Raw genomic sequence first — 27,557 nt, forward strand, 5'->3', positions numbered from 1 at the left:
TGGTGAAAGAGAGCTGATGTAAGGCAAGGAGATGAAGGCTCTTGGGGGAGGGGGATCTTCAGCAGTAGTTGAGTGCCTGGGGGAAAGAAATTTGTCAATCTTCTTTGGAGAGAAGCCATTGTTAATAAACGTTTTTTTAAGAAAACTGAGTTCATTTATAATTTCTGTTTCTTCGGTAAGTAATGATTTGGCTCGGTGGGCTAAAGTGGAAATAATACCACATTTTTGTGGAGGATAATGATGGGAGGAAGCATGAAGGTATCTGTCAGTATGAGTAGGCTTTCTAAAAATTGAGATTTTAATGTTCTCAGCACATCTGGTAAGTTTGAGGTCTAAAAAGGGAAGACAGTCATCCGATTCCAGTTCGAGGAATCGGATGACTGTCTTCCGAAAACTGGCAAAGATTCTCAAGAAATTTAACTTCAAAACGTGCTACACTACGCTTCCAAAACTTCGTTCATTACTTTGCAAACATAAACAGAAACATCTTCCTACTCAGTTTCCAGGAGTCTACAAGATTTTGTGTGATCGCGGAAAGCCTTATTATGGACAGACTGCCAAATCCATCCTTCTACGTTTGGATGAACACCGTAGAGATATCTCCTATAACAGGACTAGAGCTAGCGCTCTCTCTAGCCACGTTCTCTTTTCTGCTAACTCAGACGAAGGCCGCCAGCACATTGTAAACTGGACTCAAACTGCTAATATCCATGTGTGCTACGATGAACTCGAAAGAAAGATTGTTGAATCAAGAGAAATTTCTCTAGATTCCTCTCATATCAACAACAGCCTGAGTTACAATCTCTCGGACGCACACGTTGCTTCTGTTCAGTACTGGCGCACTCGCGACAGCGCGTAGTATTCGTTTGTATGGAACTCATACTTGCATTTTTTCAAACATGCTACTGTTTTTCACTTGTTCTGTTAATACAATTTTAAGTCTCTGTAATTTTTTATATATTTCTTTGAGTATGATACCTGATGATGTTCTTGTAACGAAACTAGTAAACTAGTAGTATCTTGTTAAATATATCTTGCCATCTTTTCTCTCGGTAATAGTCGTTAAACTTATTTTATAATATTCCTACCGAGTAAAAATGAATTCTCCTAATATATATATATATATATATATATATATAGAGGAAATTTTTCTAAGCCTTTTTTCGACCGGTTCCCGAGTTAGTCGATCTCTGGCACGGGCAAGCAGGTTTTTCCTCCCGGAAACTCGGGTTTTTCGTCCTGTAAACTCAAGAAAATCGACCGTAGAACCCACATTATTTCAGACATTAAATATATTGTGTTAGGGTTAGGGACCACGAGATGGCGGCACATTTGAGCCGTCTCTCTTCACTGAGTACCGCTTAATTAGTGATAGCCTTGGGCCATCTATCTCTGATTGGTACCAGTGGAGATTGAACTGCCCACTCAGTCTTCAAAATTTAGATAGGGCTAAATGGCTTCGCCTACTCCCGTATACGGGAATAAAAAGGCGTTAGCTGATTTTTTTTTTTTTATATATATATAATAGGGGGATCTCTCCCCCCCCCGGCACCTACGGCGCCCAACCTCCCGAGTTCCGGACTGGTAGGCCGGTTCTCCTTGAATTCTGATGACTCGCATTTTGAAGACTCGACACTTAGGGTAGCCCCTGAATTTCAAAACGTTTCAAAAAACGTGTCATGGTGGTTGAGTCCATCCCTCTGGAACTTTCGGTTTTCCTTCAGCATACAGATGAATTCGCCAGAGAATACATCCAATTAACATCAAAATACTCTTTGTGGGCAGTAGACAGTGTAGTGTGGATAGAGCAGTAATGGGTTGTGATGCCCTCCCATGATGGGTCCTTGGACTTCATGTCACTAAGAATAATGTAACTGTTGAGCATTACATTTGACTGATAGCGTGATATGTACTGCTGCCATATTTCTAATTTCCCATATGTAAGATGCTATATATATATATTTTTTCATTTTTGCAATGATATATATATATATATATATATATATATATATATATATATATATATCATTGCAAAAATGAAAAAAAAAAATAAAAATGAAATAAAAAGTGTTTTTAAAAAAAACTGTTCTAATTGCATGTTTCTATGACTTCTTAGGTAAAGTTAAATAAAATCTTATAGAAGTTCTGATCTGGGAGTTAGCAGACGTTAAATGTGAGTTTTGTCCTAATAAACAGCCACGTTCATTCCATAACAAGTACTCCAAAACTTACAATCTAATTGTAACTTCTCCGAAGAATGTAAATAAAAACTGTAGAACACTAAAAATAATTACTAAAAATATCTTCTCAAAATAAATAAATAAAACTAATAAATAATATAATATAAAATACGTTTAGTGTACATGAAAGGCTGTACACCTATAATACGTTGGCGCCATGAATCGCTGAAGGTTAGGTAATCCGATTTCTCTGCTTTACAGACCAAACATGAAACATGTTCAAACCACTTCAACCCGCTAATAAGTGAGTTGTGGTCTCACACTGGACGGTGAAAATCGTCCACCTAAAGACGTTCAAGACTGTTTACAGGATTAAAACAGAAGCCTGTTGGCTGAAGTAGACAGAATCATTCGGGAATTTTTATATCCACTGGTAGGAAATTTATAAACACAATGGAAAGTCTGCTCTATCAAAAGCATGTGCTCGCGACACTTTTGACATGTGTGGCTCACTTGGAAGAAGTAATTCCTGTTGTCTATTTCTGATTCCGACTATCCTAGCTTTGTCTAGAAAAGGGTTTAAAAAAGTTCCTCTCATCACAGACAGGATATCTCTATTGTTATTTTCCCGATTCGTATTCATAAGGATATTTCTATTTCAAGCAGAACTAAGATAGGGTATTGGATGCAGCACAATAACTGAAACCAAAAAATAATATATTAAATTAGGATAACCAGCTCAATTTATGATCTGATTTGATATAACAAAAGTTTCTGTATTATAATTTTAACACATTACAATTCAGTTAATATCAGGAGAACAGCTTGCTCCGGGTGGAGCACGTGCGCTGTCAATATTCAAAATGTACTGCTAGCCGCAGACAACCCATCTCTAAACTTTCATAGAATCAGCTGTCATAAGTTTGTTATATTGTAAATTTTAAGACAGCATTACGAGTTTATAGTTCCCCTCTAATAATTAAGTTTTTAAAAGTTTCGGTGTTCAAGATAGTTGTAAATATAATAGTCACTGATAGTATCAAATTACTTTGCCAGTGACAAACAGACTCTCTTCCTTTCTCCTATAAGGAGGAGGAGGAGGAGATAGGAAAAATTCTCCAGTTTGATCCAAATTATTTTCTTCTACCATAAAACTAACATTTTCTTCAAACGAGATATTTAAAGCAGTTCATCTCTCAAACAGTTATGAGAGCTAAACGGAGATATACCTCAAAAGTGTGAATTTGAACCAAAGAAATGGTTTTTACATCTACTTTGAGTAAATTTACTTTGCAAAAGATTCCTTCATTGCTGTATTCGTTGGAAGGCAAGTGAAGGAAGCTTCCATTCACCGAATCATTGTTTTGAGCTCTCCTTTGATGTATTTCCAGGTTATTTGTTTTAGCATTCGGACATTTTTTTTAATGGAGAACCCATCCACGAGAGGTTATCAATCTATATTACATTAGTACCGTTGATGAGTGAGAAAGAACATGTTCGCATTTATCTTGAAAAGCTGTGGATTGTATTCCTTAGGAAACACATAAGATGGCAGTCTGTTCCAGAGGGCAGCAGTGGAAGGGATGAACGAAGAGGAGGATAGATTTGTTCTGCGAATATGGAGATGCACAGTGAGGGAGCGATGGCTGCATTCATTTGAACGGATTTGAAAGAGACTGGGGGTATTATTGATGCCAATTCTGATAAATGCTGCCGTAGAAGTATAGAAGATGCAAGCAGCGGAAAACGAGTGTTTGTGTGAAAGTGAGTGAAGTATATCAATGAGTAGGGAGCATCGTTGATTGATCAGTCTGACTGCCCATTTCTGTACGGAGTCCAGTATCTGTAGAGAGCTTTGGGGGCACCACTCCCAGATATGGAAGCAATATTCAATGGTCGGAACTGATTTCTGATTTGTATAAAGTTAAGAGTTGTTTGCAGTTAAAGTAACGCTTTGAACGGGAAAAAAAAGAGACGTAACTTTTTTGGAGGCAATATTTGTAGTATGTTTTTGTCAAGAGAGATCTGAGGTCAGAGTGTTATCTCAAGAAGATAAATCTCATCCTGAATGGGTCAACAGTCAAAGAAAGTGATCTGTTATTTATAATTTTGGGTTTCTAACACAGACACAAATTTGGATGGGTGGGGAATGTAGAGGAAGAGATTAAAATTCAGTAAAGAGACCAACTTTCAAAGGGATTTCTAGAATTTTATTTTGGTCTCGTAGCTCTCTTAGAAAACACTCAAGCAATATAAAATAATTTACTTAAAAGCCAATGGACTTACATATACAATACATAACACGAGATAAATATCCCTGTTTTATTTAAAGTAAGCAAAGAAAATATTTAAGCCGTTTTTCTTAATGATAAAGCGGCACTTTAATATAATAGTAAGCATTGAAAAAAGAAACATGCTGTATTGTTTGTATTCACAGTACTTTTATATATTGTGCAATCCGTTTAAAAGAGCGTTAAAATGCAAAAGTGTGTGTGTGGGGGGGATGAGTGCTGATTTAGGGTTCGGTCTTAAAATTAGCTAATACATTTTTTTATTTACTGGGGCTTATACTGGTATATATGCATTCAACTTTAAGAAAGTATTATAAAGAAAGAATTACTGAATATTAAACATAATTTTAGATATAGAAAATGTTCACTTCTTCATGGATCCTAATTTAACGAAATAAAATCTAAAACAAACATACTACAGTGATCGACCAAACGTAATAAAAAAGGCTTACCTCATAGGTCGGGTGACTGAATCTGCTACTAGTACCACCAAGGTACGTTGGGTTTCGCAGACTCTCAACGAATTGCCTAAAACTAAGCATCCTAAAGCGGTCGTGTTACTGGTTGCCATGGTTACGTATGCTTCATTTTTGGATTTTGGTTCCTGTGGCTGTGGTATTCCGGGTTGCACAAGCTCGAATAATATATCTAAACTCTTCCTTCTAGAAGGAACAGCATCCTGTAAAGGAGACTGAAGTTGCTGCTGCTGTTGTTGATTTTGAAGTTCGCCACCAGAGAAAGGCTGTGAAAAATTACTCTCGGCATCTGAAGATGGGGTTTCACTATCATATTGCCAAGTTGGGGGGATGGAAGGTGAAAGGCGACTTGACGCCACGAACATTGCTTCGTGACCTCTAGGAAGAGGTGCTTCGGTAAAAGACTCGTGACCACTGTGAGTCGATCTGAAAGGTTCTTCAGATCTATGATGACCAGGACTGTCACCGTTTATCTGCTGAGTCTGTCGTCGTTCGTCCGAATCTTCGGTCATCTTGGAAGTTACATCCAAATCTTCAGCAGTCTGGGAAGGTTTTCCCGATTCTTCGGCTGTCTCGGAAGGTTTGTCCAATTTTTTAATTGCATCAGAACTGCAAACACCTCTTAAATTTGATACGCTGTCTGCAGCATTAGGCACATCATGTGGTCCAACTTGCGCATCATCTTGCGATATTATGCCATTGCTTGCGTTCTCTGACACAATTCTCTCGCCGATTCCACTTTCACAGAAAATGGGCTCACTCAATTTTGTATGTTCAGTTTCATTTCCAGAAACATTCTTTGCATTCTGCTTGTACTTTTGAGAACTATTACCAGCAATTTCGATGTGAATTCTGTCATCATCTGTCACAAATCTTGAAACATCGTCTTCAAAGAAATGTTGGGAATGAACTTTTTCACTGACAGAAGCTTCAGTTCTTGGAACCGTCGGTTGTTCTTCCTTATGAGGATAAACATCACAAGAATGGAGGGAACAAGGATGCCTTTCTTTATTGAGATGGTCTTCTCTAGCACACCACAAACACCCTGTTGGACGATCCGCAACAGACTTATGAATAATATCGCCAGCTACAGTGTCTAGAAAATCCCGCAGCACTGATATGTAAGATAACATGGACCTGGAGCACCTATCACACAGTAAGTGATTATCTTTAGAAGTTACAGAACGGTCTAGTAGCTTGCTGAACAGATTGGAAATGTCTATTCGATCAGAATGTTTGGGACATACCGTGCACTTGGTATCTGGTAAAGCTTGCTTCTTTTTTCTGGTTTTGGTTTTATAGGATTCTGCTGAACTACCGGCATCGCTAGGCGTTGAATGACTATTTATGGTTTGCCTTTCTAGAATTACTGGAGGTACGTAAGGGAATGATGGCAACTGTTCCAGACTAATTTCAGATTCAGTTTCAGAAGCTGACTCAGCCATATCTTTATTGGAAGCTCGGATAGATGTTTCTGTCGAAATTTCATGAACCATTTCACTAAATGTATGTGTCTTGATCGCGTTAGTTTGTTGGTCTACTAAGTCATCTGTGGTGCTGTCCACCAGGTTATGCATTAAGGTCTGATCTATTAAACTGTCAATAGCAATCTCAACTAGACATTCCTCAGTGGCAGGAGAAACTATCTTTTGGGACAACTGAACTTCTGAGTCATCTCCAGAAGTGTAAGTTGTTGTTCCTTTTGGTGATTGTGAAGACATCTTGCTATAGTCCGGATGGAGTCTGAAATAAAATTTTCTTTAAGTATAACGCAAAAAAATATTAATTTCCTGTTTGCAGCATCATCCTAAAGCTGAAATATTTTATACAGCAGTTTTAATATTCAATAACTGTTTATTAAAAATAATTAAATAAGATGGAAAATTGAGGCCGTTAGCCCACAGTGCAATTTGGCTACACTTCCCTCAATGATTTATTACTTCAGAAGTTTTTAAGTAATAAATGAAGTAAAGATTATTTTCGGGGTGCTTAAGGGTCAAAGCTGTATAACTGAAAGAAGACCTCCACATAGCTTTTAAAGGAATGCAGAGAACTGACCAGGACTTGAGACCTAATGTCCAATCCTCACCTTCTCGTTGTGCACCCTGTTGGGTATCTAATTGGATACTGAATGAACAGGGATAGGCTGGTAATTTCAGATTTAGCCAACCAAATTGTATTCTTATTGGCTTAAACCACAAATAAAATGATGGTACAACATCACAGAATTTCATGCCGGCTGGAGCGTCGCCCGGTTAAACAAGGCCCCTGTTGTTTTCGCCAGGGAACCAGGGCGAACAGCGAAAAGTCAGATACTGGAACAAATCTGAAAATAAACCCCGACTCAACATCACCAGAGTTAAAGATCGGTACTATCAACATAAGAAGCCTGAATGGCAAAGAAATGGAGCTAGCTGAGGAATGAGATAAGTACCAGATCGACATAATAGGGGTGACTGAAACAAAAAAAGACAAAACTGGTGAGATCTTCCTGAGCAATAAATACAAAATGTTATATTCAGGCAATGACGATCAAGGAAAAGAAATATTTAACACAAAATACGAGGCTAATCTTCTTGAATGGCAGGCAGTCTCAAGTAGAGTGATTTGGGCAAATATGAGAATGGGGAACTGGACAATGAGACTGATTTGTGCCTATTGTCCACAGAAGGTTCTACTAAGGCAAAGTGGAGGAATTTTTTTGAGGCTTTACAAAAAGCAACTGATACAATGAAAAAGGAAAAGTTGGTCCTTGTTGGGGATATGAATAGCAGAGTAAGAAATGATTGTCAGACATACAAAAATATTTTGGGAAAATTTGGAGAAAAAAGCAAAGCTAATAATAATGGCATATATCTTTTGGATTTCTGCTCAGGATATGGACTGGTTATTACTAACACCATGTTCCAACATAAAAATGTGCACAAATTCACATGGAGAGAAAAGGCAAGGAATACGAAAAGTCTCATTGACTATGTTATTGTTGATAGTGATGTTTTCTCCATGGTGCAGGACACCAGAGTGTACAGAGGATTTGAAATTGGAAGCGATCACAATTTAGTCTTGAGCAGGAAGAAATTGAATTTCATATTGAAAAGAATAACATGTAAGAAAGTTTTAAAGCGAATAAAAGTTGAGCAGTACTCAGATGTGAACTGTAGACTAAAATACGCAAAGATTATTGAAGAAAAAATGAAAGAGTTTGAGAACAGGAACCAAACCTTGGAGATTCAGTGGCAAGCCTTGAAGAAAACCCTGATTGATTCAGCCAGAGAGGCATGTGGTGAGGTCGTCTGAAAGAATAGAAAAATCAGGACTCCATGGTGGACATAGGAAGTTAAAGAGGCAGTGAAGGAAAAGAAGAAAGCATATCAAAAGTTCCTGGCAAATAAGTCAGCTTTCGCTCTTAGAGAATACAGAGACAAATATAAGAAAGCGAAACACTGTGTAAAACTAGCTAAACAAAAGTCATTGGAGAACTTTGGCAAGAACTTAGAAAATAAATATCAAGAAGGTGGTAAGATATTCTGGAGGTTATTGAAGAAGCATAGAAATGGAGGAAAGAGTGCTGTAAAAGAAGTTAGAGATGATAAAGGTGACATGAAAACAGGAGAAAAAGGTATACTTTGAAGTTTGGAGTAATTACTTCGAAAAGTTGCTAAATGAAACAAGCAGTGATGACAGTACAGTGGTAAAAAACACTGACCAGGCATGCAGTCAGGAATACATATCCATACTTGAAGTAGAAAAAGCCATCAAAGGCTTTAAATGTGGAAAGGCAGCAGGAGTAGATTATTCGACCAGAAATGCTGAAGTATGGTGGTATAAAAGTCTTACAGTGGCTGCACTGCATAGTTCAGAAAGACTGGACAGAAGGACGAATTCCCGATGATAGGAGTAGAGCTCTAATAGTACCCATATATAAAAAGGGAAATAAAACTGAATGTGAGAATTACAGAGGTATTTCCCTCCTGAGTGTTCCTGGCAAGATCTATGAAAGTATACTTGAGAAACGGTTGAGAAGAATTGTGGAAGAAAAGATTGGTGAAAAACAAGCTGGATTCAGGTCAAATAGAGGTTGTCAGGGTCAGTTCTTCACTTTATGACAAATAGTCGAGAAAGCATGGGAATATAACAAAGATCTGTGTTTAAGTTTTGTCGATCTGGAAAAGGCATATGACAAGGTGCCAAGAGAGAAGCTATTCAATACGCTGCAGTTATATGGTGTCAATGGGGCATTATATCAAGCAATACTTAGTCTGTATTTGAGTTGTAAGTCAACAGTTAGAATTGAAGGAAGTACAGGGAGATGGTTTAATGTTAAATCTATGTGTGAGACAAGGATGTACATTATCCCCTCTGTTATTCATTATCTATATGGATCACATTAGGAAGGAAAGTGGTATTAAACATGATATCAAAATTGGAGATGTTAATGTCAGCGCTTTGCTTTATGCGGACGTTGTTATACTTCTAAATAAATCCACTACAAGTCTGCAAGATTCTCTGACTAAAGTGAATAACTGTTGTAATAGATATGGTATGAAGGTCAGCAATAAAATGACAAAGATAATGAAAATTGGTAGAATCGTTGAAAATGTTAACTGCATTGTGAACGGAGAACCTGTGGAACAAGTAAAACATTTCAGCTACTTAGGCACGATTTTTAGTGAAAATGGTAAATTAAATATAGAAATAGACAACAGGATCAGCAAAGCTGGTATGGTGGGAAGTCAATTGAATAAATTCATTGGAATAAGAGAAATTAGTAGGAACACTAAATTAGCTGTATACAAGACAGTGTTCAAACCAGTTTTAACTTATGGATCTGAGAGCTGGGTCAGAAATAAAACACTTGATCAAAGACTAGAGACCGCAGATATGAGAGTCCTGAGAAAGATTAGAGGCGTGAACAGATGGCATCAATGGCAATATCATATTAAAAAAGGATATTAGGAAAGAACTTGACATTATTAGCATCCAGGAATGCGTTAGAGCTAATCTCAGGTGGTATGGTCCCTTAAACAGAATGGGCGAGGAAAGATTAGCAAAACAAGTGTTCTCTGCCAGGTTGGCAGGAAAACGACCCAGAGGAAGACCAAGATATAGGTGGATTGATAGGTACAAAGTGCCTTAGACGATAGAAATATAAGATCTGATAATGTTGGAGTTTTGACAAGTAACAGACTGATTTGGAGGAAAATTGTAGATAGGAAGTTAGTAATGATGTAAATTTTTCATGTAGTACTATCATATCCTGTACACCCCTTGAGGGTACACGGCAGGAATTTGATGATTATGATGATGTAGATTGTTTTGTCTTTGTTTTCCAATTAAAGTATCATATTAAAGGGCTCGAAGCAGTACTGCTATTTTTAATATAGAATTAATATTAAAACAGTGAATTTGAATGAACACTTATTATGCAATTACTGTAGTTTTTCTTCACATTACATTATATTATTCACTCTTTTCTTTCTGTTATCATGTTAATTCATTAAATTACTGTATCCTAAATAAACTCTTAGTGTATTGTTGTGATATACATGTTATATTATTTCTATATATTGCTATATATTATATTATATTATATTATAAACATGTTTAGAATATAAAACGTACAAAAACATCTCTTTTTCTTCGAAATTAAGCGAAAAAAGCAAAAAAATAAAATAAATATAAATGAAATAAATATAAATAAAAAGTAAAATAAATGTTGGGAACAGCGATATAGTTTACAAAAATAGTCAGCAGTAGGCTGACTATTTTAACTATTAAAAGCATAACTGTCGAGTGGTTCAGCAACATAACTATCGAGTGGTCAAATTTTAAACGTCTAAAAAAAATCGCAAAGCTAAAATCAGCTAATGCCTTTTATTCTGTAATAGGGAGTAGGCGAGGCCTTTATACCCTATTTAGCTTTTGGAGACGGAGTGGGCAGTTCAATCTCCACCGGTAACCAATCAGAGATAGCTGGCCTATGTCTATCACTAATTACAGGCAGCTACTGATGAAGAGGCCATCAAACAAGTGCTGCCATCTCTGGGTGCCTAATCCTAATAGGATATGTTATTGTCTGAAATAATGTTTGTACTACGGTCGATTTTCTTGAGTTTAAGGGACGAAAAACCCGAGTTTCCGGGACGAAAAACCCGCTTGCCCGTGCCAGAGGTCGACTAACTCGGGAACCGGTCGAAGATAGGCTTAGAAAAAGTTCCTCCAGTTGGCGACTAGATTTGAACCTAGGTCTAATTTCGAGCGGCCAAGTGCAGAGGACGCAGGCGCGACTTCTACTGAACTACACAGGCTGTCCGTTTTAAACTTTGAAGTTCATAAAGTAAAGAATTTTGTTAAGAATGGATCACTAATAAGACATTTTTAGTGAATGAATACCATTTGGAAGAAGTATAAAACTACTACTATGGCATACTCCATGTGATAGTCCTCCATAAATCAAAATGAGGATATAAAACCTCTGTAAAGTTTTTAAGACATTGCTCATGAGGGAGTGATGAGTAAATTGCCTCGACTATGAAATTATCTTTATGCCGAAAGAAGTGGGTACAGCTATTCGCATACAAAACGTGAAAACTTGGAATGGACACCTTTTGCATGATTTCATGATTCTACTTCAGTATGTTTATTGAAAACAGCCTGAACTATTGAAAACTTTCTGAACCATTATTAATAATGAGCACTTTACAACACAAAAGCGACTAAAATTTACTCATTTAAGGTGCACTGAATAATATGCATAAAGGAGACTGGCTTTCTCACTTAGGCCTTCTGTACATGTATTTGAAATACTAATTTAAATATCTGTATTTAAAAAAAGACAACTTTCGAAACGGAAAAAAGAGCGGAAATGCAATTAGGAAATCAAGCAGAAGATGCATGCAGTATAATATAAAATGCAAAATTCATAAAAATAATAAGTTCATAGGGATAATTTAAAGAATATGTTTTTAAAGAAATTTGTGTGGGGGTGTGTGTGCGTGCGTAGGGGCGCGCTAGTAGTGTCCGGCGCCTGTGTGCAAAACTTTAGTTGGCGCCCCTATACCCCCCCCCCCCAATAAAAAACATTTTATTAAAACGTTATTTTCAATATTTGATGCCAATGAAGTGAGTATTAAATTTTGAATTTTATCTCCTAAATAGGAGGGCTTATTTTTAAAGTCAGGATCATTAGCTACACGTCGCGTGTGTTCCGATATAAAAGGATCAAACTTTTCTAACATCTCAATGCATTTTATAAAATTGCCATTGTTGCGATCGTAAAGTTTATTACTTTTACCAAGAACAGCTAGATTTTGTTTGCCTAAAAACTGTATTACAAAAATTATTCTTTTTATAACTTCATACCAACGATTCCTTTCATTATCTAAAACTGTTTGTTGCAAAGGATCAATACAAGTTTTATTTTTTAAGGATGTAATTAATTCTGTTCATTTCTTGTAATTGTTCAAATGATTTAAATTTTTTTTCATGATGATTCAGGTACATTGCAAGATGTTGCCTATATTCTGCTGATAACAGCAGAATATAGAATAAAGTTAAAAATTGCAGAAGATTTTCTTATATATGTTTAGATCAAATGCGAGTGTGAACAAGATTAAACAAATTCAAACGCGCGTCATCCTGTAAACAGTAAACTCACGCTAGTTCAAGTTTTTACGTCTATGCTAAACTACTTGTTAGAACTAGGATCAGAATAAAATACGGAATAATGACAAAAAAGTGATTATAAATAATTTGTTTAAGACAAACCTATAAAATATAATTAAAATTTAAACAAAAATGTAATTTATTTTGATATAATTAATGAATAATATTTTTTAAAAGTATTTCCTCCTCGCCTGAAATCTTTGGCACCTTTACTATCCTGGAGCCTGTGTACGTCGCACACTTTGCACATATTGCCCGGGGCGGCCCTGTGTGTGTGTGTGTGTGTGTGTGTGTGTGTGTGTGTGTGTGTGTGTGTGTGTGTGTGTGTGTGTGTGTGTGTGTGTGTGTGTGTGTGTGTGTGTGTGTGTGTGTGTGTGTGTGTGTGCGTGCGCGTGTGCGTGTGCGTGTGTGCGTGCGTGCGTGCCTGAGCTCTATTAGCATATGCGCTTTCATATGAATTTCGTAAACCTAATGAGTTCAAAAGCCTATTTCTTCGGTCTATGCATGTAACACTCATACCGAAAAAAGAAGGAATGAGAAACCGAAATGTATAATTTAATAACTTTCGATTTTTTAATTCTGAAATTATTATTATTTTGAAGAAACAATTTTTTACCAGATAATAGTGACATTATTACGTGACCAATTGGTCACTACCGAATTTCTTGAATGACTTCATATTAAAAATATACAGCACTAAATGAAAAAGAAAGTCCTCTGGAGGAAGTACAAGATGAATAATGGTAATCGGTCACATGAAGAGTATGAAGCCAAGAGAGTGACTCAGTTTGTAAGGAAAACAAAAGTAGAGTATGAGCCGAAATTGCCAAATCAAGCTAAGAAAAACCGTAGAGAGTTTTTTAGATATGTGGCAAGTAGAAGGAAGAATGATCATGGAAAGATGAAGTTAAGGGGTGAAAGTGGTAGAATGGTAACTGCTGCAGAAGACATTGTGGAGGTATTCAGTGATCAACTAATAAGTGTGTTTCATCCTGATCAGAGTGGAATCATGAGGAACTTAAGTGTACAGGAAGAATTTGAGGAAATAAATAACCTTGATGTTAATAAGGCGAGCGGATTTCATGAAATATCACCACGCATCTTAAGAGAATGTTCCAGGGAACTGGCAGTAGCATTGGCATGCATGTTTAACAAGAGTTTTGCAACAGCACAGGTTCCAAGGGAGTGGAAGGAGGGTAAAATTGTTCCACTGCATGTATATCTGGAGTTGTGGTGAAGGTTCTGGAGAGATTGGTGAGAAGTAGGATACAGAAACGGGTTGATAACAGCAGTATTCTCTCTGGTTATCAGCACGGGTTTGTTAAGGTGAGATCATGTTCTAACATACTTATGTACTATAACAATGTGACAAATACCTTAGACAGGGAAGATGCATATACAGTGGTGTACTTGGATTTTTCAAAGGCTTTTGATAGACTGCCACATGACAAGCTCGTAAATAAATTGAAACAGATGGAAGTGAGTAACAGACTTCTATGTTGGATCAGTGACTGGGTCTCAGATAGGTATCAGAAAGTTGTTTATGGGGGTGCAGTATCTCGAAAGAGAAAGGTCACCAGTGGTGTGGCATAGGGGTCAGTTTTGGGGCCTTCGTTGTTCAATTTGTATGTTAATGATATTGAGTTGGGTTTAACTAGTGATATTCAGCTGTTTGCAGATGATGCAAAACTGGGGAGAGCAATGCACAGTGAGGCTGATGTTAATACCTTACAAGAGGACTTGAATAGATTGCATGAATGGGCAGGTAAGTGGAACTATCAGTTCAATGTTGCCAAGTGTAAGGTTTTGAGATTTGGTAAGCAACAATGGGATGCCAGGTATACACTTGGTGGGGAAACTTTAACAAAAGTAGAGGAGATGAGAGATCTAGGAGTGATGGTGAACAAGGACCTGAAATTCAGGGCCACATTGCACAAGTTGTGAAGACCTCACATCGAATAATGGCAATGATGCGGAGAACCCTGACATGCAGAAATAGAGAGATTATGATTCCATTCTAAAAGGCCTTGATCAGACCTCATATGGATTATTGTGCACAGATTTGGTCGCTGGGTTTTGGTGGTAATGAGGATATGTTGGAAAGGGTATAGAGAAGATTCTCAAAGGTAGTCAGTGGTCTTTGGAATGTGGAATATGAGAACAAATTGAGGGAATGTAAGTTGTAGAGCCTCGTGAATAGGAGGAAGGGGGAGATTTGATTGAGACATAAACTGGTCAGGGGTTGTTATCAGGTAGATATGGAAGAGATTTTTCATAGAATTGGAGAGGGAAGTAGAACAAAAGGTCATTGCTGGAAACTGTATAAGCAGGGTGTGAGCAAAGGAGTGAGAAGCAGGTTCTTTGCATGGAAGGTGGTTGGTGAGTGGAATGCATTGCCTGAGTGTGTTGTGGATGTGGACACATTGAATCAGTTTAAGACGAGGTTGGATGAGCATTGTATGCAATAGTGAGTACCTCCCACGATGAGTCTCTGACTCCATGGAGATCGGGTGTTGATAGTAAATAATAATAATAAATTATATTTACTTTTATGTAATTTTGAGTACATACTTAATTACAACTTAATTACGTATATAAAATATATATGATGATACATTTATCAACAAAAAAGCATTTTAAACATATGGACGCCTGACTGTTATATTTATTTATATATTTATTGCCGGTTTAATAAAATAACTCCTACAGCCTCGTGGAAATGACGTTTGCATCCATAGCTCTAGGGTGCCGGTTCCAAGTTCCATTGTAATCGCCGACTATTATTTCAGATAATAATAATACTGAATATACTGTTAGGGAAGACGAGATGGCGCCAATTGTCTGCTGTACTCTACTCTCTCCTCCAGATTCCTCAATTAAAATCACTGAGAGTTTGGATCTGCTATTCTGTAATGGGCTAAGGGTGGAGATTAAATGCCCACTAATTGGAAAAGTTAGTGAGGGCTAAATGACTTCGCCTTTGGTGAATAAAGGCGTTAGCGAATTTTTACTTCATAATACTATACATACATAAATATGCACACCATTATAATACACATATTTATCAAATAAACCACTTATGATTATTCAAATTAAGTTGATATTGAATCCAACATTATTTCAAAGCTAAATAGAGAAACTACAGTCACACTATTTTTCAGTGATACTTAAGATGTTTAGTAAAAACCAGAATTTCCGCACTATCTGACTCCTAGCGTGCTCTTCATTTTTCAGCCATTTTCTGTCCATTGTTGGATGAAGGCCTTCCCCAAAGTCCTTTATTTGGTCCTATCTCAGGCCTTTCTATGCGACTGAGTTCCGGCCATCTCTTGAATCTCATCCTCTTTGGTCCTCCTGTAGTTCTCTTTCCACTTCGGGAATACCTAGTAGCATCAACATTGTCCATTTTTGAGTATTACTTCTTGCAATATGACCTACCCATTGCCATTCGGATCTTTAAATGACTGTTATAATGTCTCTCGCTATACTCAGTTCTGACTCAGGTATTACGCTATCTAGAATGCTAATACCGAGTAATGATCTTTCATGTTTCTTCTGGGTAATCCTCAACTTGGTCAACTTTTTAGTCAAAGTCACGTATCACATCCATATGTGAAGACTGAAAGTATATAACTGTGGAATATTTTTCTTTTAATGTAGATCGGGATGTCTTCTTTGGGTGCTTTATGGTGTTTTCCAAAGGCTATCCAGCCAAGTTGAATTATAGGTATAATTTATTCTTCACAGCCTCCCTATATGGTGATCTTTGGTCCTAAGTAAACATTGGAAGCCACTTATGCCAATTCCTGGCGTGTCTTTTTATTTTTTCATTCGATTCACTGATCATTTTGTTGAAATTCTTTCTAGTTTATTATAATTTCTTTATTTGTCTAATCCATATTTTTAAAAATTTCTTCTATGGCTGCTGTAAATAGTTTAGGTGAAATGGCATCCCACTGACTAAGCCTTTTTTATAGGAAACTTCATATTTATTCCTAACTTACCCACGATAATATACTAATGTTCTGCTCGCTAAGTCTTTCGGTAAGCGAACAATCTATTATTATTAGTGCGATTCTGGGATTCACATAAAAAAGATCTAGTACTACAAAAGAAAATCAATTACAGATTAGACTCACTAGTAGAGAAACAGACTACAATTCAACATCAGCAGATTTCTAGATAAGCCCATCAGTGTAAGAAGGAACAACAGAAAAGATCAAGCTTTAAGCTTGATACTCCCACTAGGGAAAAAATGATGAAATTTTTAATTTGAGAAGGAATGGGCTGGAAAAGTTTGCGAAAATAGAAATGCTAATAAAAATGGTAAGTGCCTGTTAGATTCCTGCTCAGTACGCGATTACTAACACCATATTCTACATAAAAGGAGCAAATTCATACGAACGAAGACAAATAAGAAAACTTTTATTGCCTATATTATTGTTGATAGTGATATCTTCACGCTAGTTTAGGATACTGGAGGCATATAAGAAATGTGAAATATTTAGTGATCATCACCGTTCATTTTTAAGCCCGCCTGGTTGGCCGAGTGGTTAGCGTATCCGCTCTACAGCCAAAAGGCTGCGGGCTCGAATCCTGCCATGGGCATGGATTTTTGTGATTGTCTGTGAAAAATACTAGTAGTAGTGGTGGCAGAAGGTAGATGGCATTGATGTAGTTGGTGGATTGAGTGGTGGAGACAGAGAGCTGTAGAGTACGTGACCTCCCTCGATGAGTCTTTGGACTCCCTGAAGGTGTCAGTAATAATAATAATAATAAATGTGAAAAATACTAGTAGTAGTGGTGGTGGAAGGTAGATGGCATTGGTGTAGTTGGCGGATTGAGTGGTGGAGACAGAGAGCTGTAGAGCTTCTGACCTCTCTCGGTGAGTCTTTGGACTCCCCGGAGGTGTCAGTAATAATAATAATAATAAAATATTTGATATCATTAAAAAGAAAAAAATATAAAAAAAACGTTGTAAGATAATCATAGTCGAGCAGCTTCAGAGGTGAACTGTGGACTCAAATATAATATTATCAAAGAGGAAAAAATGAAGCAGTTTGTAAACAATAATCAAACCACAGAGCTTCAGTGGCAGATTCCGAAGAAAACACTTTGAGCAGGCCAGATATGTAGTAAAGTTGTCTGGAAGGAGAGAAAAATCAGGATTCTATGGTGGACTCAGGAAGTTAAAGAGACAGTCCTGGAAAAGAATAAAACGTATCGAAAGTTCCTGATAAGTAAACCAGCATGGCTTCTAACAGAACAAAGAAATGGAAAAAAAATCTGGGAAGAGGAAATTTATAAAAGAAAGAGCTGGATTCAGGTTAAATAGGTATCGCCAGGATTACATTTTCACTTCTGAAACAGGAAAACAGGAATATAACATGGATTTGAATTTAAGTGTTGAAGATCTGGAAAATGGGTATGATGAGGCGCCAGAAAATAGAATTAAAGGTACAGGAAAATGGTTTGACGTGAAATAAGATATGAGAAGACAAGAGTGCATGCACATTGTCTGCATTCTTATTCGTCAGATTACATTTTTCTTTGACCATATTTTCTTTGATTTTATCCGATCAGATCAAAGAAAATGGCATCAAACCTGATATCAAAATTGGATGCATAGAAATCTCAGTTCTTTAAGCAGATGATATTATATTTTTACATAAATCGATTACAGGTCTGTAGAATACTCTAATTGAATAACCGCAGCAATAAATTTGGTACGAAAATCAGCAATAAAAAAGACAAAGACTAAAAATAGACAGGAGCGTGGAAAATATTAACTGCATTCTGAATAAAGCGCCTGTGGAATAAGGGAAACATTTCAGCTACTTAGGCACTATTTTTAGTGAAATATGAATATTATGTTTCCTTTCATAACCCGCTTTTGCTTTTTTTACCACACTCGTTACCTTTCTGGCCTGCACTTTATACCGTTCGTGTGCCTGCAGGTCACCCCTTTGGCAGCATCAGAAGCTGCTGCTGCCGCAACATACTCTAACCAGACTTTCTCAAACAATTTTTTTCTAATCTTATTCTAACCAGCCTTGAGGAAATACAAGTATGCAGGTGAGGATACTGTAGACACCAAGCATGGATAAGAGACTGCAATTGCCACACAACAAGAATCTTTCATCTGTGTACACCTGATCCCTGCTCTCTATATTTCGACATTACCATCACGAAATGCTAACAAAAATAAGCGAACTGCCGATCATAAAGAGTTCCTGTAAATATTTTCATTTTAGTAAGATTCTACCTTGATGCTAACTCTTCACTAACAAATTTTGAACAGATCCTCGATATCAAATTTCATCACATTCCAGCCAGTTGAGAAGTAATATCAGCTCGAATCATTTTGCTGATAAAAATGTACTGGAGTATCGAGTGAAACCAAAATTTAAACAACAACAACAACAACACACACACACACACGCACACGCACACACACCTTGAGGTATCCTAATTCCCAGATTTTAGTAAATTTCGATAAGCCGTTTGGTTCTGTCCTTGTAAATAGCCCATTGAAATGGCTCGACAAGTTTTGGTAAGTGCTCTAAATAAAGAATATAGTCATGGAATAACTTCAATACGGATTTACACATTTCAAGAAAAAATGAACTTAATAAAAGATAAAAATTATCAGCATCGCCACCAGAAAACAACTGGCTTGTATACCACCCTAGGATATAATATCGAACAATCAAAAGGGTGTTTTTTTGGTGTAAATTCTGTACACAGTTTCAAGAGATCTGGGGTTTATTACTCGTTTAGGTAATTTAGGTATTAAAAACCTCCTAAACTCGATTTTTTTTTTCAAATATATTCTCTTATTGTCTTAGGTACAATAAGAACACGTTCCTTACCACCACTTTCATCACTATAGCCAGGGATGTAGTCCTAAAATAAATAGTGCCAGACCTTGGAAACAAAAATCCAGAGCACGAAGTGCGCCATTATTATTATTGTTGTTGTTGTTTGACGGCCATACGGCAGAGAGATTGCCTTGTTTTCTGAAGAAAAAAAAAAAAAATGACAAGAGCGGCAAGTTGCTATTTTTTGACCGAAAGCTGGAAATGCATTTTAAGTGTCATTATTATAATTCTTATAATTTATTATAATGAATTTAAAAATTTTGATAGCTTTAAAAAAATACCAGGGCGTCGCCCAGACGCACCCTGTCCCGACTACACTCCTGACTATAACTGAATGTTATTTTTCACGTGCAAATTCTTGGTTTACTTCATGTGGCCTTTCTTTCAGTATCGTTTAATTTTGATTTTTTTCCCCTTGTTTGGCTGGCAGTTCACTTTCATTGTCTATTTTTAATTCTTCAATTGTTAATCGTTCAAACGTTCCTGTTCTTATTTTCTTAATTCATTTAAATCACATTCCGTATTGAAAATAAATTTCAAATAGTTATAACTACAACGATATCAAAGTCCAAATCTCCGAATCGGAAATAGCACTTTATCAATGAAAGTTGCATTATTTTCCTAATGCAACTTTTAAATTGTAGGAAATTCTATTTCTCGTAGATATTTCCTATAAAAATAATTATTTTTTGATTTGTATACTTTAAGATGTTCCAAAAGTCAAGCACCTACATAAACTCGTAGATGATCAGTAAAATTTCGATTCTAGCCGCGTCAAATGGATCTTTTCTTCTCCCTCTCCACCCGATTCCCAAGCTGTTCGACATGGGAAGCGGGAAAATGGGATTTTTTCTCCAGTAAAGTAATTTGGGTTTTTAACCTGAAACTCTGGAAAATGACAAAACACACATAATGTAGCTACCAGTAATACTAATTAGGATTACAAACACGAGATGGCAACAGCTGTCTGCCGTATTCCAGTAATGTTTCTACGACCCTGGAAGAATTCAACTGAATGCGATGGCAACGAGCAGACAATAGACAACTAATTTCTGTGATTAGTCGGCACGTGATTTTCCAAAAATTATGGCTGAAGCAGTCCGCCTATTCGAATAAATAAAAAAGCATTAGAGGATTTTTTTTTCACATACCAAACCAGAGCCTGTTGTGCTCTTTTGATTTTTTTAAAAATTTTTAATTTCAAAATAATTTTCAAATATAGCATTATGACTACATCAGTAGAGAAAAATTCTTCGAAATGTTCTTGTAAAGATCTTAGCATGTGCACGTCTGGAGAACAGAATGTGAAAACGCAATAGGAAAGGGGAAGAGGGTCAATCGCTATCTGCGTAATTGATATCGTACGTTCGTTCTCTTCAGCAGTATCTCAGTAGACGCATTTGCCAATGTGAACAGCACGCTACTTTCTGTCCATGACATGATAAGAAACACTTGTTCAATGAAGTGGCTGCTGTGGGTTTCGAGCGCCAAAAATAAAACAAAGTAAAAATGTAATGCGATTAGATAAAATTCAAACTCAAGTTCACAGAGTGAGGATAGGGAGAAAAAAAAAGTGAAAGTGTTTCCAAAGAAAAATGCTTCGTAAAATGCTAAGGGTACGGTGGCACCACTAGACTGAAAAAGTGAAACTTCTGACATTAATGCTGACGTTAATATTCGAGTACGTAAATAAGCGAAACAAAACAAATTGACAGACAAAAATCCAAGCAGTTAAGATTACAAGTTAAGTGCGTAGGGTGTGCAAGTGAGTGACATTATTTGAAAGCCAGAAAACTTAATCATTTTACAAATAAGCAATAAATAAGTTATAAATACAGAATGACAATTAATTTTAGGTAAATGAATTTCATCACTGCTATGAAATTATATTCTCCTTAATGGAGACGTAAAGTGGTTGAAAAAAGTTTCATGTTTGGTCATTAGCCCATCCAATGTACTAACGTACGATAATCTTTCGTTGGATAAGATTCACATAAAAATAACAATTAAATAAACAAAGTATTTAAGTGTTTAGATTCACAAGTACAAAATTTGAGACTGGTAATAAGAATATAATATTTACTTAAAACATATGTTGACTTGTCCGCGCGGTTAGCCTAGTGGCTGTGCGCTTCGCCACCACATGCCCAGGGAGAGAGTGTCCTAGGTATTCGATTCCCATCGGAGACATGAGGATCTGAAGGATCTTCCTCGGCCATAGCCAAGTTATTCGGTCTTGGGCAGCAGGGTTTTTTCCCCAGTTTATCCTGGGGGTTTCATCCCGCAAAGCGTTCGACATCCTGTGAACGGTTGGAGGTCCGATGATTAACTAACCCTCGACACCTCGAGGGAAGATGAGATATGCTGACTTTTAAATTATACTTTAAAGTATGTGACGATCGTAACTACCTTTTAAAGAAACGAATTTCTATTGCAATAAGTCAGAAATAGGGATTATTTCAGAAACAATAGTTTTGACTTTAACTAGTTTCAAGTGACTTAGTAGGTGGTTTGAAAAATATGAAAACCGTACGGAATCACCGAGTCTTGTTCTGTCCATAGTGATGAAATCTTAAGACACAGTTGGCTAACAGAACGCACTCATCCACACTTTATCTATTTGATGAGTGTAGTACCTTCATTCCCCCTCCCCCCAAAATAAAATAAAAAGAAATCTGGATAGGTTAACTCGGTAACTCCGAGACCATGGAATGGTTTTCCCCATTCATCTAGAAACTGCACGTTCAGGTAGGCTTTCACTGAATTATCAACATATAGTGGAATGTCATGTGAACAGGTCTTTTTATATTATTCGAAGAAATTCTAAATTTTTCAGTATGTTCAGGATACTTCATTCTGTTATTATTGTATTTTCGGTGAAGTAGAAGAATGACCTAGGCAAGAAATTTGGGAAGTGAACATCGATTTTCACTTCCCAAATTCAGTAACAAAAACTTCCCAGAAATAAAATATGGTAATCAAAAAAAAAAAAAATACATTGATATCAAATGTCTCCCCCCCCCTGTGTGTGTGTGTGTGTGTGTGTGTCATTTCTACTACGAACATTTCAGTTAAACTTGCCATTTCTCAACTTCACCATCAATCTTGTAAAGCCGCATTCTTTTGTGCACAGTGATCGGAATGGCAGAGAAAATACACAGTTAGCGAGTAGCCCGCCGAACGGATAAATGAAAAGTTGAAAGTGTCCTGTCGCTGAGATGCATCCCGCCATATTCATGCCTGGATTTTATTTGCACAGCAACGGAAAATTTGAATTCATCAAGCAGAAAACAACTCGTCTTCGTGCTGGATTATAGCCAGCACTATTTTGACGCTCAAACTATATGTGTGTAGTTTGAGCGTCAAACACTGCAGCGTCGGTGATTACTAAATGATGAATTTTTTCATCTATGTAAAGTTATCACATAAGTTGGAAATGTCTTTTTCTGGAGGAGGCTCTAACATAATGTAGTCACCTTACACTATTATAAGTCAAATGAAATAACTAGAAATATTAAAATGGATATTAACATATTAAACCGTGACAGTTGTCGATCCGATCTGAGTAGTAAAAAGTCAAAATCGAACCAGAGACTTGCTCATTATTTTGAGTTTGGACCCCATTAGTGTTCTTGAACCTGGTTCCTAAGAGAAAACTCAGCATGGTAATTATGAAATAAAAAGCAAAAACCCAAACCAAGTAAGACTGACGAGAAATTGAGGTTTGTCCAACATGATATCAAAGTTTAAAGAATTTTGGCGTGTATGTAAATATCAAGTATTGAGGATGCAACCTCTTGGTTTAATTTTTTTTTTTTTTTTTTAATTCGGGACAGTTAAAGTAAGAACTATATGAATGCTAGTACTTAGCATTGTCCTAACAAGTTTCGGCAAGAACAATTTGAGAAGTCAAAAATAAATTCCTTCTAAGTGCAAAAGAAAAAAAATAATGTTAAAGGTTTAAATGGAAAGTTTTATTTCACGGTTTATTCAAAGACGAATAATTACTGCAAGCTAATTACTGTACTACATTACTAAATAAATAATGACAACAGAATAACTTACGTGATAATTTCTATTTAGCCTTGCAGCTCACGCGTTTTCTTTGTTGAGTCTTCCGGTTATCTCTCCTGCCTGCTTGTTTCAAATTTCGTGGGATGCTGTTGATAATTGAGCGAAAAAAATGTGATAAATGAAAATTGTCACGTAAGTTATTCCATGGTAATTATTTATTTAGTTATGCAAGCTCGTTTCCGCCGTGATATTAATTACTATATTAATGAAGAATCCGAACAAAATAGATTAAATGAAGGAAATATTTTATATGCTGGAAGATTTTAAAATAATCAGTTAATTAGTCAATTCATTTTGGATAGGTACGATTGGCTGCTTCTCATGTATGAATGCATGCATTACATAGCAACAGGCGCAAAATACTCACTGAAAATTGGATGCTTCGAATTTACCATTATTTATACTAAATTATTAATTTATATTATATTACATTATTTACATTATTTATACTGCACTGTTTTGATTTCACGCAAGACTATTTCCAGCTATAGTGATCCTCTTCTTCTTTTTCTAACGAACATGTAACAAGAATTGCGGAGTGAACTTTGCTCCAAGTTTCAGCTCAGGGACTTGGCACAAATCACAGTACAAGGTCAGAGATATCAAAGTGGAGTAAATATCTATTATTGAGGCTCGTAAAAGGAGATGCAGCCAGGCTAGTACACTGCATGACACACACACACACACACACACACACACACACACACACACACACACACACACACACACACACACACACACACACACACACACACACACACACACACACACACACACACACACACACACACACACACACACACACACACACACACACTTTGTGGCATGGAATTAGTTGGATCTCGGTAATAACTAATATGCCTAAGATTATAAAACGTTATATCATGATAGAAAATTTATTTATAACAAGAGCATTCTTCCAGTCAAAATGTTGCTTGTGATATTTCTGATATTTTTTTCTTTTTTTGATAAACAATATCCTTTCGCACAGAGAGTAATTATCATCGCTCTACAAATAGTATTATTCCTATTCCTTATCAGCAATTAAATTAATCAGTATTTAAAGTATAAATAACTTCAAGAAAAAAAAGAATTTTCAAAAAAAAAAAAAAGGAATTTATGTCTCCGCAACTTATCTAAAAATGAATCACCTCGGTGAAACAGAAAAAAAAAAAAAATAAAATCCTTGGCTAAAACATATATTTATATGGAAAAAATGCATAAACAGTATTTAGGACTCCGGGAGTGGCAGAGTTGTGAACTGGAAGAAGGTTCGAATATTTTAAAATAAAAATCTGTTCACAGAAAAAGGGGAAAAATGCAAAAATAACTTACATATGGTCATAGAATTTCTTATAAGATACTTAATGCTGAAACACACTTGGAATTGTAGTATTTCTTGTTTTTTTGAGAAATGAGCTGCATTTTTTCCCCATAATTTTTGTTCATTTTTCTCAAACAAATATTGGCTGAAGCTCAAAAAGATATTTATTTCAGTCAGAATGGGATATTTAAGAAATATTTTTAGTTTGGCTTCTGAAAAATGAAAGATGGTAGACTATTCAGGTGGATGATCGTTTGAGTTTCGACCATTCATTTTCAACAAAAAAGCAAATAGTTGAAACCTTCCTTTTTGCAAATTATTAGGACAGTTCTCCAATCAGGAACAGATTTAAGGTCGCTGTGGCTTCTATGCTATAATTTTAAAGAGGCCCCTCCACTGAGTAAAATTTAGGTTATTTGTACTGAGGCAGAGGCCCTTATGAGGACATTAACAATAACTTGTCAGAGTTATGAGGCTCTGTCTCCAATCCTTATCTCAGTTAACTGAGTCATGACTTAACTCATTCTAATCTGATATCCACTGAGTTTGGTTTTAAAAATTAGCACACACACACACACACACACACACACACACACACACACACACACACACACACACACACACACACACACACACACACACAACGGTGATGATTGGTATGAAGAGCTAATCACAGTTTTAACATTGTTCACTATTCAAATCAGTAAAATATAGATTGTTTCAGAAAATCGCAAACGATATAACTCACTGTTAATCTTTTGCTATCAGCTATTGAGTCGCAATTCACAGCCTTCAACACCCACCACTTCGTGTGAGACTAACAATCCGCTGACCTCAACGGACAACGATTGTCCGACTGGATGGATATTCACAACCTTCACCTGATCTTCGACGCCAAGCAATTAGGAACTTTCACTTTGCCAGATGGGGAAAGGTATATACTCCCGACCTCTGCACAGTCTCTAGAGACACTGACAACCACCCCTGCCAATAAATTGATCTATCCTTGGTAGTCTTTCCAAACAGCCAGAATCGCTCTTTCCTTCTGGAGATTGGTTTATCCATTCCACTTATTAAAACTGCTCCAAACCTAGACGGAATCTTCAGAAAGCCAATTGGAGGGAGTGTGGCAAAAAATTGATCAGACCATCAATACCATCCTGCTTATGCCCGAAAACTACACCAGATTTATCAGATTGGTAAAACAGCAGCCAGACCAACCATTCCTCGTGGTTTCCAGCCCAATTATACACCATGCCGTAAAAAAGGAGCCTCCGTAGCTCAGTCAGTCAGTATAGACGAAGTCAGTATAATCGAACCCAGGTCTTTCCTACCTTTGGTCGGAAAGACCTGGGTTCGATTCCCGTCAGTGACCTAAAGAACCTTTATCTGGTCTCTTTCGACTAAAGGTGAGTTAGCCGGTCTCATACGAAGGTAGGGTTTTTTTTTCACCCGAAAGTCGGATTTTTCGTCCCTCAGAACAGGCAAACCGGCCGCCGTGAACACACACACACACACACACACACACACACACACGGATTACAGTCAGGAATACGTCCCATCCATATGCCGGTCCCGAGCCCGGAAAAAATTGGGAGGTTGGGGAAAGCAATGGTGAACTATCCTGTAAAAATCTCACCAGGAATACTTTGTGGGCAATGACTACAAAGTCACCTACAGTCGGAAACGACTGAAAGGGAAAATCAGGCGGAGAAAAGAGCTTGAAGATCTCTGCAGGAGGAATCTGGTGACTCATTAGTGTCTAAAGAACTAATAAAGCTCCGGGACTACATTAGAAGAAAGAGAGAGAGAGAGAGAGAGAGAGAGAGAGAATTATAATGAAAAGGATTCCTGCTCATCAAGGCAACTCACCCTACAAAATAAGCTGGCTTTAGGCCTGACAAAAACTTCTGCCATAAAATGCAAAAAAACCTTACACTTCCTAGAATCCGTGCTCAACAGAAAAATTCGGAGGAAGGAAAAGCAGACTCAGATTCCTTCAGAATGGCTCTAGGGCTCTGTTTTGGATCCAACTCGTTTTATCATCTATATCTTGAACATTCTCTCAACAAGATCAAACAAATATATGTTTGCAGATGACATGGCGATACTCCACCAATCGATTCGCTGGAGATTGCCCTGAACACAGATTTGGAAATTCTCGAGAAATATTTCGAGCGCTGGCACCATAGCCAAACCCCACCAAAACGGTGTTCACACCTTTCCATTTTAACAACAAGAAGGCAAACGGCCAACTCAACCTAATTTTCTGTAGTAGCCCAGTCCAGCTTGATCCTCATCTGCAATACCTGGGAGTGAACCTGGATAGAAGTCTGACCTACAAAAATTATATTCGTAAAGTAATAAACAAAATAAAAATGAGAAACAACAGCATCTCAAGACTAAGTGGAACTAGCTGGGTTGCAGAGGCTGAGGTACTTCTCAGGCCTGGCTCTTGTTTACTCTGCTGCAGAGTACTGTGCACCAGTCTGGGAAAGAAGTGCTCACACAAATATTATTGACTCTCAACTGAACATAAACATGCGCACAATTAGCGGAACCCTGAAATCAACCCCTCTGCTATAACTCCCAGTGCTTTCCAACATAGCCCCACCAAATATATGAAAGCAGGCTTCACTAAAAGAACTGGAGAAAATCACAAATAA

General features: G+C 36.9%; 1 protein-coding gene across 3 annotated transcripts in view; it reads right to left on the reverse strand.

Moving 5' to 3' along the window:
- Nucleotides 1-27,557, reverse strand: part of LOC150109813 (uncharacterized) — a 67,020-nt gene that overhangs the window by 17,502 nt on the left and 21,961 nt on the right. Inside the window, exons 2-3 of one of the 3 annotated variants that reach the window (XM_090396792.1) lie at nucleotides 23,559-23,653; nucleotides 4,924-6,690 (exon numbers count right to left, since the gene is read on the reverse strand). In XM_090396792.1, coding sequence (XP_090252918.1) covers nucleotides 4,924-6,668 — 1,745 coding nt within the window. In that variant the 5' untranslated portion in view covers nucleotides 6,669-6,690; nucleotides 23,559-23,653. Of the gene's footprint in view, nucleotides 1-4,923; nucleotides 6,691-23,558; nucleotides 23,654-23,934; nucleotides 24,068-27,557 lie in introns of those variants that run through there. The other 2 variants (XM_090396802.1, XM_090396785.1) reach the window with 2 other exon arrangements.

Source organism: Typopeltis vanoorti, chromosome 1 (assembly GCF_054136105.1).
Source record: "Typopeltis vanoorti isolate ZY-2024b chromosome 1, IOZ_Tvanoo_1.0, whole genome shotgun sequence".
Taxonomy (NCBI): domain Eukaryota; kingdom Metazoa; phylum Arthropoda; class Arachnida; order Uropygi; family Thelyphonidae; genus Typopeltis; species Typopeltis vanoorti.